Source organism: Balaenoptera acutorostrata, chromosome 12, assembly GCF_949987535.1.
Source record: "Balaenoptera acutorostrata chromosome 12, mBalAcu1.1, whole genome shotgun sequence".
Classification (NCBI taxonomy): Eukaryota; Metazoa; Chordata; class Mammalia; order Artiodactyla; family Balaenopteridae; genus Balaenoptera; species Balaenoptera acutorostrata.
In genome coordinates, this window is record NC_080075.1 from 71,467,568 (window position 1) to 71,479,834 (window position 12,267).

Consider the following 12,267-nt stretch of genomic DNA (forward strand, 5'->3'; position numbering starts at 1 on the left):
GGGCACACACTAGAAAGTCAGACGATTATATGAAGAATTTTGAGGAATACCTTGCCAAGGACTAGACACTACTGGCCTTAACCCCATATGTTATCTCAGCGAATGAGCCATTCAACTTAGGTGGAAGCATCAAGGTCTCCTGGCTCCTGATAAAATAATCTTTCTGCACAATCATGTTTACACCAGAAAAGGGGGAAAACACTAAGGCCTGAGGGTCAAATTTGGTCCAATCCCTGTTTTTGTGTGACCTGTGAGTTAAGAGTAATTTTCATACTTTTAAAAATAGTTGGAGGGGGAGGCGGGGGAAGAACAATACTCTGTGACACATAAAAATTGTATGAAATACAAATGTCAGCGTCCATAAGTAAAGTTTTACTGGAACACAACCACTCTCATTCATTTATGTTATTACCTATGGGTACTTTCACAATATAATGGTGGAGTTGAGTAGTTGCCATAGAGACGACATGGGGCACCCTCATGGCTTTGCACTGCTTCCCAGGGTACTAGAAATTGCAGAGATGCAGTTATAACTCAACAGTGTCTTCCGTGTCTACTTACTGCTGTGCTGCAACATTTTATTTTACTTTTATTACCAGTGCATACTCATCATGTCAAAGGAAGAAAATTGAAATATGAAGGTCTAAGGCCCAGTGGAGTGTGGATTATTTTGTTACTGAATTAGATGACTAGGCATTGTATTTATGACATTATAGCTGTGCTAAAAGAATAAAATGTATGTTCACATTAGGAAACTAAGAACTTCATCACAACACTCCCATCTCATAGGAAAGTAACAATCAAAAAAAATTTTTTTTAATTGTAAATGAAATCTCATCACAGCAGAACTTCTTCAGAAAAATAAAAATAAGGCTGCAATGAAAGTAAGCTTCCAACTGGTTCATGTATTAGAAAGCGAGGAAAGCCATTTACTAATGTTGAGTTAATTAAATCACATTTGTTTGGAAAAGCCAAAGAAGTATGCCCTGAGACTATAAACTTGTTTAAGACTATATATTTATTAGTCTTTCCATAAAAACAGTTCTTGAAGGGTTGAGGACACTGGAAGCAACATTGATAATCAGTTAAAAAAACAAAAATGATTTTGAGTGGTTTCCTTGGTTCTTGATGAGTTCACAGATATTGCCAATACTTAGTTTTTGCTTACTTGAGGAGCCAATACTGAATTTGAAGTGACTGAAAAGTTAGCCTCTATGAATAGTCTGTGTGGGACAACCACAGGCAAGAATACTTCCGAAGGGACTTCCCTGGTGGCACAGTGGTTAAGAATCCGCCTGCCAATGCAGGGGACATGGGTTTGAGCCCTGGTCTGGGAAGACCTCACATGCCGCGGAGCAACTAAGCCTGTGCGCCACAGCTACTAAGCCTGCGCTCTAGAGCCCGCGTGCCACAACTACTGAAGCCCGTGCACCACAGCAAAGAGTAGCCCCCGCTCGCCGCAACTAGAGAAAGCCCGTGCACAGCAACAAAGACCCAACGCAGCCAAAAATAAATAAATAAATAAAATAAATAAAAAGAATACTTTCAAAGAAGCTAAAGAAACAAACCCAAAACACTGATGGAGGTAAAAATACTCATGGAGCAGGAAAAGACTTAGTTGGACAATTTAATAAAGCTTGTGAAAACTGAAGGTGTTTAAAGCTTATGGTGCAATCACTCAGTGGAAAAATAGTTTAATCTATCATACTACTGAAGTAGTGGTATCAGTGGTGTACTTCATTAGTTTTCATGAACTTAACCATTGTCAGTTACACAAATGTTTGTCAGAAACAAAAGCTGACTATCCTGACTTGCCCTACCACACAGCAGTTCAGTGGTTTAATAGTGATAAAGTTTTATTGTGATTTTTTTGAGCTGAGAGCCAATATTGAAATTTTTCTGAGTGAGAATCACCCTCAATCACTACTATAGAGCATTGAGGTTTTATAAATTAGATCTTGCTGCAAACCTGATAATGTTTCTTAATAATTCAACCTAAAATTAAAATGTGAAAAAATACTTTTGTGTGAAACATACACTATGCTAAGTCACTTTGACAACTAATGTTGCTTGTAATCACAAGCAAATGTCAGGTTGCTTTATACAGTTCCAGGGCTGTCAAATGTTAAAACAAGTCTGGGAAGACTGGGAGATCTTCATTCCCTCACAGATTTGCACTGGACACTATTTTCTAAGCTCAAACCACGGTTCTAACAGCATTCTTTAGACCTCAGTGTTAGTGCAAAATAAATCAAAATCCATTTAATTGTGCAGGTGAGGAGCGTCCACCTAACCTCTCACTGCAATTGACTAATATGCAATGTTATCACATGATAAAAGGCAAATATTAAGAGAGGACTAATAAAATTCTATAAATACCTTCCAAGTGATGACTAAAATCACTTAACTAAAATCACATGCTTTTGGATTGAGTTTCAGTAGTACCTACCTATCTGTGTTAAGACACCTTCCAAGATGAGATACATAAAATCTCATTATAGATCAGTATTAACAGATGAACACTTCCAGTTGATTTTAATGATACAGAACACTAACTTTGAACCTCAATTAAGCAAAATGTTATCTTCCCCCAAAAGAAGTCCCTTCTTCTCATGATTACAAAAAATTATACTCGATCATTATTTTTCAAATTTCATATTCATGTAAAAACCTTTTCAATGCAGGTTTGTTTTTTAAATTACAAATGGTGTGTGATATACATGTCTGTGTTGTGTGTACACTATACTTTATCTTTCAATAACCATCTGCTATTTTCTCCAGCAAGTTCTTACTAATAACTGCCTTCTCTAAAACAGAAAGAATGCCAAGGGGAAAAAAAAAACACCTAATTCCACTATTACAACTGCCACATGAAATCTTAGTAATCTTCATTAACCTTTAATATTTTAACTTCTACCTTACCAAAAAGATTCACTCAAGGTTACATACTAATCAACAGCAAAGTTAACATAAATCCAGATTTCCTAAATTTTTCTTCTAAGATGAAACGGCAGTTTCTCCATGTTTAGTCTGAGTCTATTTTAAGCCACAAAAAAGGAAAAAAAGTAAAATTTTTACAGTTGGCTAGAATGGGGAATTTTGGTTTTAAATGAAAGAATTAAGCAACTGCCATAATTTCAATTTATCTTAAGTTTGCCTGCTTAATGTGATTTGAGCATACAGATGGCCTTCAGGAGCTCTGTATAAAAACCCGAACTGTAATACTGTGTATGCACATAAACATGTATATTTTTCTGAGAAGGCCAGCAGGGCTTTCATGATTTCTCAGAGGGGTCTGTGTATCGCCATAAGTTAAAAAATCATTCCAGGTACACTAGTAAACAAATAGATAATGAAAAAAGAGTAAAGAAGAAAATTAACAGATATAGGGGAGGACTAGACATTTCAGGAACAGAAGAAGGGAGCGCCCTAGTCCTGTGGTTCTCAGGAGTGTGATCCCCTTTTTCACTGTGTTGACATCTGCATGGTGCAAAAGCAATGGTGATTAAAACACCTAAAACACCGACACCTCAGCAGAAACCAAATCAGTGGCACTAAATTGCCACACACAGCGAAACAAAAAAGGTCCAGTTTCAATTAAAAATGCCCTTGATTAATCAGTAAAAACAATCAATTTTCTTACATCGCCACCATCAAGTATACATCTTTTTAATATTCTGCATGATGAAATGGAAAGTATCCATGAAGCATTTCTGTTGCATATCAAAGTACAATGGTTGTCTTCAAGAAAAGCACTCATATGACTGTTTTAGTTCCAAGCTGATCTAGCTACTTTTTTTCACAGAACATCTCTTTTACTGGAAAGCACAAGTGACAAACTATGGTTATTCACACTTAAGATATTTAACAGATACTCTTGAAAATGAACAAAGTGAGCCTGTCATTTCAAAGAAGACAACTGACAGTATTTGTTGCTAGTGAAAATTAAAATTTTGGAAACCTTGCATCCAACACCATGAATTTGACAGCTTCTTCATACTTAAGGACTCTTCTGATACCTTGCTGTAATATTAACAAATGTGAATTTTTTGATGTTGTATAAAATGTGTCAACATTTGAACATCTGCATAAATCAGTTTAACCAGTATTTTCAAAATGACCAGTGCATGTTACAAAGTCATTTGTAAGATCCATTTAAAATGCAAGATAGATCAATGGATTTTAATGTAAGAGAACAATATTTCAGATTCTACATTACAACTAACCTTTAAGAAATTACCACTTGTCGATTTCTGGTATAATATTAAAGAATATCCACCATTATCTAAAAAGGCTATTGAAATAATCCTTCCTTTTACAACTTCGTATCTGTAAGAATACAGATTTTCTTCATATACTTCAACCAAAACAAGGTATCAAAACAAACTGAAGCAAAGCAGATATGAGAATTCTGCTGTCTTCTACAAAACCAGACATTAAAGACATGTGCTTATCACTATTATTTTTGTTGTAGAAAACAAACTCTGATTTTGTAAAATGAATAGGTTATCGTTATTTTACATGAATTAAAGAATATTTTTAAATTCTTAGTTTTAATTTCTGACACAGTACTAATAAATAACTCATACAAATCAAAGTTATTGTCCTCAATTATTTTTATGAGTATAAAGTAGTCCCAAGATTCAAAGTTTGAAATCCACTGCTCTCTAGTCCCTAGCCAAAAGAAAGCATATACCAAATCTCCTTAAATCACCTTTCACCATTTAATTCTGCCTAAAAATATATCTCTCCCCCTCAGCACCAACATTAATATGTCAAACCAGATTATAAATTCTGAATAATGGGACTAGGAAAGAAATATTTTATACATACATACATACATACTATGTATGAGTGGTTGTATGCAACAAACAACGTGGAGGGCACATCTGTTAGATCCCCACAAGAAATAGCCTTCTCAAAAATTCCTTTGAGGAGGGTCCAGGGCTCAGCGGCATAAGAAGCCCTCTATTACTTTATACTCAGGTTTATACTAAACAATAACAGTAGCTAACATTTTCTGAGCTTTTATTATGTTCTAAGCGTTCTACCAGTTTAATTGTTACAGATACATTATGAAGCAGGTCTATTATCATCCTCAAAATGCAGAAGAAACTGAGGAAGAGCTGAAATTATAATACATGCAGAACCTGTACCTTTAGCGAGTATAAACATGGTCCCCCACTATATCAATACTTACTGAAGTACCTAGAATAAACACTTAATTGCTTATATATCTGTTATCCTTCAGGATTCACATAACTATTGCAGTTAAGGTCTGATGTTCATAAAATATGTTCCTTTCTGTCATTATATAACTTAGACTTTTCTCTCACTTTCACTCCAGAAGCCTGGTCATTTTCTTTCACTACTTTGGCTCAATTATTTGATACGTATTCAAACAACACAGATGAACCTTCAAGTACCTATAAAGTTTCCCTCTCAGTTTACTATTTAAAATAAAAAAGAGCCATAATAACTGCTAAATATTAGAGAAAGCTATATAATAGATGTCCTTAAATTTCTTTTAATATGAAAAGTAACTTTTGATTTCTCTGAATCTTGAAAATAGTAGGTAGGATTAAGGCAAAAGTTAAAATGGTGTTAGACAAGCACTCAAAGCAAGAAAATGTTTTGATCAATAGTTTGGTAATTGACTAGATGGGAACTCAGGCATAGTCTGATGAACATTTTAAGGATTAAATTCCTTTATAGGGAAATAAACTGTGTCAAAACCTCCAAATTACACACTGCCAGCGTACATCAAGACCCAAAGGCAACATTCCCACCAGATTACGTAAATACCTCTATTCGTCTTTGCACAGATGCGGGTAAATTTGGGAAGGGAGAGCCCTGAGGTCAGTGACTATTAGGAAGGTTATGTATGTCCTCATAAATCACTTTGCTATACATGTGAATAGTGGGTAGGCAGATTAAAGGACAATTGTCCCTGTCCTTTTACTACTTTTTCTACTGCATGACAAGTACCCACCCAGACCAGGAACTGAATTCCTCCATTAAACTAGGAAAAGACTGGCTACTAGTTATTTGTACTTACTTAACTTCAGAATGAGTTTCTCCATTTTTAGTCCCTTACTTCTAATTGTGGAATAAAGGCTTAATTTCCATTAAAGCATTTTCATTTTATCTAAAAGATGGAAAATCTCTGAGGTACAGTGTATTTCAGAGAATGAGGTGTAAAAAAAAACCCTGCATTTCACCTACCAATAACCAAGACTTCAAAGGTAATCATATTCAATCTTGGGGGAAGGTGGAGGGTTTACAAAAAGAAAGAAGAGTTGTAACCTTAATCTCTTTCTGCTTCCTATCTTCACTGATCCTCTATTTTCCCAGAAAGAATAAGCCTTGAAATGGCTACTTACAGCTGCTAGAGGAGCAGTGATTGCTGCCTGAGGGTATAAATTTGTATTCACTCAAAATTAAATCCCAGAAGATTGAACTGGGAATCCCTATCCTCCACCACCACACCACTGCTAAGCCTACTGACATTTACAAACCATTTCTTCTTGCATCCCTATAGCCCAAGGTTTCCAGCATCAAGGTTGTTTCTGAAACTGAGATTTTAATTATTTCTAAATATCTTGACATTCTTAACACTGACGTTATTTTACCTGTTAGAGTTGTTTGAGAACGTATACTATTGGAATGGATACTGTTAAATGATAAATGTAGATAATAAGACATCAGATGAAAAAACCCTACTTGATAAAATGTACTGTCTTCCTCATGAATCCTAAACCTTAATATAATCCTGTCTCTAGACTCAAATGTAAATAGATTTCTAAATCCCAATAAATCCTAATCTTGGTTTAGACATTTACCAGAAAAGCTCCAGCTCTGTATTTTTGAATAAAATAAAAATACTCTGGACTACTTCTTCAAACTGTCAAAATTTCCCTCACCAACTGACAGGAAAACCAAGCAAGCAACCAACCAACCTAATCCCTTTATCTCTTAACAATGTACCATCTTTATGCCTTCTCTAGCTTCTCATCTAAAAAGAAGCAAGAGAAGAGAGAAAGTATCCCTCAGGCCATCTCCACGATTCCTCAACCTGCTCTTTCTAACAGACCTGGCCTTGGGTCTACACAACAACACTATCCCTGCAGAAGTTGAGGTTGCCAAGATCAACTAGCACTTCCTTCAAACTGCCTAATCTTTAGACTGCTGGGTCATAATTAAACAATTTAATCGGAAAAGAGGCTTTAAGCAGTCTGGCAGTTCCTCAAAAAGTTAAACAGACTTACCATTTGACCTAGCAATTTCACTCCCAGCTATATACCCAAGGGAAATGAAAACATATGCCCACACAAACACTTGTACATGAACATTCATAGCAGTATTATTCACAACAGCCAAAAAGGGGAAACAACTCAAATGTCCATCAAGTGATAAATGGACAAATAAAACATGGTATATTCATACAATGAAATATTATTCAGCCATAAAAGGAATGAAATACTGACACATGCTACAACATAGATGAACTTTCAAAACGTTAAAAAAAGCCAATCACAAGAGACCACATAATGTATGATTTCATTCAGATGAAATGTCCAGAACAGGCAAAATCTATAGACAGAAAGTAGCTCAGGGGTAGCCTAGTGCTGGGAGGAGTGGTGAAGGGAAAAGGGATTTGTTGGCTACTGAAAACAGGGTTGTGTTTGAGGGTGGTGGTGGTGAAAACTTTCTAAAGTTGATTGTGGTGACTGATGGTTGCACAACTAAAAACCACTCAATTATACACTTCCAATAGGTGAAATTGTATGGTATGTGAATTGTATCTCAATAAAACTGTTGTGAACAGTCTGTGGTTGGGAACGGAGCTGGCACAATCTCAACCATCGGGTAGCAGTTTTCCACACAACCCTCTTCCCAAACAAGCAGATTCTACTCAACCTTTTTCCAAGTCCTCCAAATTAATTCAACATTTATAGTCTGAATAAAGCTCCCCAGGTGATTTCTCTATACTCCCACTGCCATCCTAACTCCTTCTGGAACTGCTGATCAAAGTAAAAAGCTTTTACTGGATTTTCCAGGATACCCATAGGAACTAGCTTCAATTTCAACAACCAGTCAAAAGCACTATGATAAACTACAAGAATGTGGTAGCAGGATCACTAAAGGGGATAGAATGGTAGGCATCTTTGGCTTTGTGGGAAGTAAAACTTAACTCAAGAAAATATACTGAAGGAACATGCACTATCCAAACAATAAATTAGTATACTGTTTTGCATTAAATAATAACAAAAAATTTAAATGTAAAAGGCACTTTGGAAATGAACATCATTTGGCCACCTAAACACAAAGAAACTCATAAAATTACTAAAAGTGTTATAGCTGATTGGTAATAAAAGTTACTAAAAGGGTTATAGCTGACTGGCAATCTGATGTAATAAAAAAATCAAGAATATGTTATGGAACTACAGTCAACATTTTAAAATGAGATCAAGTCCTGCTGATTTCCCCTCCCTTGTACAATACTTTCATTTAATACTAAAAACAAACAAGCAAAAAACCTAACTATAGCTATTCTGCTAAGCAGCTTTACTTGAATTTGAGTTAAATTTAATTAGCATGTAACATCACTGAAAATCAAGACAGACAAAAGAATTCTTATTTGAAGATTAAAAACAATTACTTATTAGAAAATCCAAGTCTGTTTGGATGTCTTTGGACAGGTCTAGATTTTGGAAAAGGGAAGGAGAAGAGGAGAATTTAAGAATCCCAGGGAGGCACGGTCAAAACTAAACATACTTCCCGGGATTAAGAAGCAAGTAATGATACTCTTTACTGTCAGAGAGCGGGCTGAAAAAGCCTGAAAGTCACTTGTTTAGATTTGGAGTTCCCTGAGTGAAGAGATTGTGTCTTATTTTTGGATTCCTGGTGACTGGCACAAAGCAGGTCAATAAATGCTTGCTAATTTAAAAGGGGAAAAAGTCTGGAAAATGATCATCCAAAACCAGAACCGAACACGTATGTAATTTGAATTCACAGAAACAAACAGAATCACTTAGCCTATTTTCCTCACCATATCTTTTCTCTAACAACCTTGAACAATCCACTAGTGAAGATTCTTAATTACCTATAATGTTATAAAGGTGCATCTGACTTAAAAGATCCCATATCAAAGATTTAAAAACACCTAAGTCTGCTGTGTTTTATGCCTATATAATATATAAATATGTAAGTTTATGTAAGATAAAAATAAAGAAATTCAGATACAAGCATCAGATTTTTAAATATTTAAATTTACAAGCCAAGTTCATGGTGAGCATAAACTTCCCCCAAAGTTAACAAGATATTAAAATTTTTAAATAGCTACACTTCTGTCTTACAACAATGCGTAATTACAAAAAATACATACACTTTTTCAAAGCAAATGTCTCACAGACCCAGTAAGATGTTCACATCTGTTAAGAGTCCACAAAGTCTTAAACAGTGAACACTGACTGCAGGCACCAGGGGGCCTCCCAAGAATAACTTCATAGTAAAGGAAAAAGCAAACAAGAGTTCCTGGTAAAACTTTGCTTCTTATTCAGTCTTAAGAGACTCAGTCTTAGACTGCTGGAAGGCTTTCACATCTGGAGCAAGTATACTGTAGTTTGTTACACAACGGGTACACAGAGAACTGATAAAATACCGACACTTTGGCTGAAAAAAGGAACTAGCGCCCTCCCTTCCGCCCCCCAATCACACAATCTTCTGTGATGATTTTCCAAATGTAAGTACATACTGTTTCACTGTGGCAAACAATTATCTTCAGGAAATTTGAAAGCCAGTAACAATGGATATGTAATCCTTCCACGGTTTCTGACAGAGAGAACAATAATTTTTTTTTTAATGGCGTAATTTCTTTCCTACACACTCACAAAGCAGCTAGTGATGACGCAAATTTTAGGGTAAAGGGATTCACTGGCAGAAGACAGAGACTGACTTTGAATAATATCCTGGCCTCTCCATCTCTTCCCTTTCCCTCAATCCCCGACCCTAACATAAAACTATCCAATTAAAAACAGAAGGGCCCAGAAACTCCAAAAGCTGCGAAGACTTGTAAATATCTTTTAAACACAAGAGAGGCTTTACAATCGACCTTTTCTAAGTTTGTGCAGAAATTAAATCCTGCTCAAATCTGCTAAAAATCTCAAACCCGAAAACCAACCACTTCAGCAAACGTGTCTACATATTTCTTGCGTGCATCTTCAGCTCGGTCAAAGACTTTTGGCTTACTATGCTTTAAAACTAAATAATACATGGGCGGGACTCAACTCCCGCTCACGTTATCTTCTCCTTGAATAGAGTTTGTCCTGTAGCATCATGTAAAAATGCCGAACAGATCAAACAGTCGTCTCAAGGAGAAAAATTTTTTTTAATTCACTCTGGTAACAAGAAACAGAGGCATCCAAGGGCAAGGCACAAAGAGAACAGAGAAGAAATACACGTCCCACGGGCGTACAATGCCCCGGAGCACGCATCCCAGCACCCGCCTCGCGAAGGGTCACCCGGCACCCCCGCCGGCATGCCGCCGTGCGGGTCCCCGAAGGTCCGCGGAGGCACTACTTGCCCGCGCGGACAGCCCCTGACGCCCAGCCTCCCCTCGGCCGTGTTCCCGGAGGCCGCTCCCCCTGGCCCACCAGCTTCTTCGCCCCCTTCTCGGCGGCAGCCTCGGGGCGGGAAGGGGGGTCCCCTCGGGCTGCGGCGGCGGAGGGACAAGGAGGGCTGAGGGTGGCGCCCCCTCCCCGCGGCTGGCCGGCCCCGACTCACCCTCCAGCAGTCGGGTGATGAGACTATCCACGTTCAGCTCCCCGTCCGCCATCTTGTCGGCACCAGACGATCCTTCCCAGCAGCGGGAACAAGGGCTTCTCGACGGCGGACGCTGCGGCGACCGCTCGGCGTTCCCTCACCTACAAATCAGGCGGCGTTTCGACCCCGGTTCCAACTCCCCCTTCCCCCGGGCCCTCCCCCCACCCCCTTCCCACCGAGCAGTGGAACGCGCAAACACTTGGAGGTACCCACGAGAAATAAATAAATAAACAAGTGGAGCCCCCAAGAACCGGGCCGCGTCAGACCCAGCCCCCACCACCACCTCCTCCTCCTCCTCCTCCTCCTCCTCGGCACCGCCCAACTCCGCAAAGCTCACCAGCGCCGCCGATGGCCCCTCCCGCACCGCCACTCACTTCCCACCGCCCTTCCCCGCCACCGCGCCACGCAGCCCTCCACGCAGGCGCACTCCTTCGCGGCCCCACCTCGCCCGCGGCCTCCGCGCAATCGCACTGGACTAGGTTCTCCCGCCGCCGCCGCCGCCGCCGCCGCGCCACCGCCTTCGCGCAGGTGCGTCGCCCTCTCTCGCCACTTCTACTGCGCCGAATCTTCGCGGCTGCGCAGGCGGCGCCCCTGAGGCTCCCAGGGTTTGCTGCGCTGGGGAAGCGCCCATTACGCAGAGCACGCGTAGGCAGCGATGACCTTGCCGCTTCCCAGCTGCCCGGGCCCGGGGCGCTCAGCAGACGTGGTTGTGCTCTTCCCGCCTTGCTTTTCTTTTCTTGGTTTTAGTCCCTGGTTTTGCAAGCAATTCCTCGTTCCCGGTAAGCGGGAAATGCGGACTGCATTACCCATGTTTGAAACTGGGTTTACACGTTTGGAAAGCAAGAAGGCGTTACTCTGCTGGAACAGTTTGACGTTGCATGTAAGGGGTTTTATACCCTACGGTTCCACAAGGTTGGTTGCCCAAGTGTCCCTGGATGAAATAAGTTAAAGTGGGCCCTGGGAGGGTCAGCAATAATATTTTACGTGGGTACCGTTGTCTGCCTTCTATAGAGTGCTTTCATATATCTTACATCTTCCGTTCTGTGGATACTGCTTTTCCACAGTGCATTTTGAACAACAACAAGAAAAATACATTCATTATATATTGCTTAATCATCCTACCTTGTAATTGCTTTTGCATTTATCTCCTGCACTCGACCGTGAGCTCCTACACGGTAAACCCAATTTATCTTTGTGCCTGCAGCTCCCACCGAATCTGGTATGTAGAAGAGAGGGACAAAGAAACGCGGAGGCTCAGGAAGGTTGGTTGCCCACCTCTTCTTTCCACCACAGAATTCTGTCTCTAGAAAAGCAGGGGGAAGAGTAGCCACGCAAAGGATCTAGGTAAGCCAGAGTTTTTGGCCTGTTCTCAGAAGTGGTCAGACCAAAAGTCTTCACTCATTCCTCAGGTGTTTGTCCAGAAACTCACAAACAAGATGCTGT

General features: G+C 39.5%; 1 protein-coding gene across 3 annotated transcripts in view; it reads right to left on the reverse strand.

The window, feature by feature from the left end:
• The window catches only part of PPP1CB (protein phosphatase 1 catalytic subunit beta), a 39,143-nt gene extending 27,786 nt beyond the window's left edge, over window positions 1-11,357 (reverse strand). The window contains exons 1-2 of one of the 3 annotated variants that reach the window (XM_057557782.1): window positions 11,268-11,357; window positions 10,786-10,925 (exon numbers count right to left, since the gene is read on the reverse strand). In XM_057557782.1, coding sequence (XP_057413765.1) covers window positions 10,786-10,837 — 52 coding nt within the window. In that variant the 5' untranslated portion in view covers window positions 10,838-10,925; window positions 11,268-11,357. The other 2 variants (XM_057557781.1, XM_007191363.2) reach the window with 2 other exon arrangements.
• Window positions 11,358-12,267: the final 910 nt, after the last annotated feature.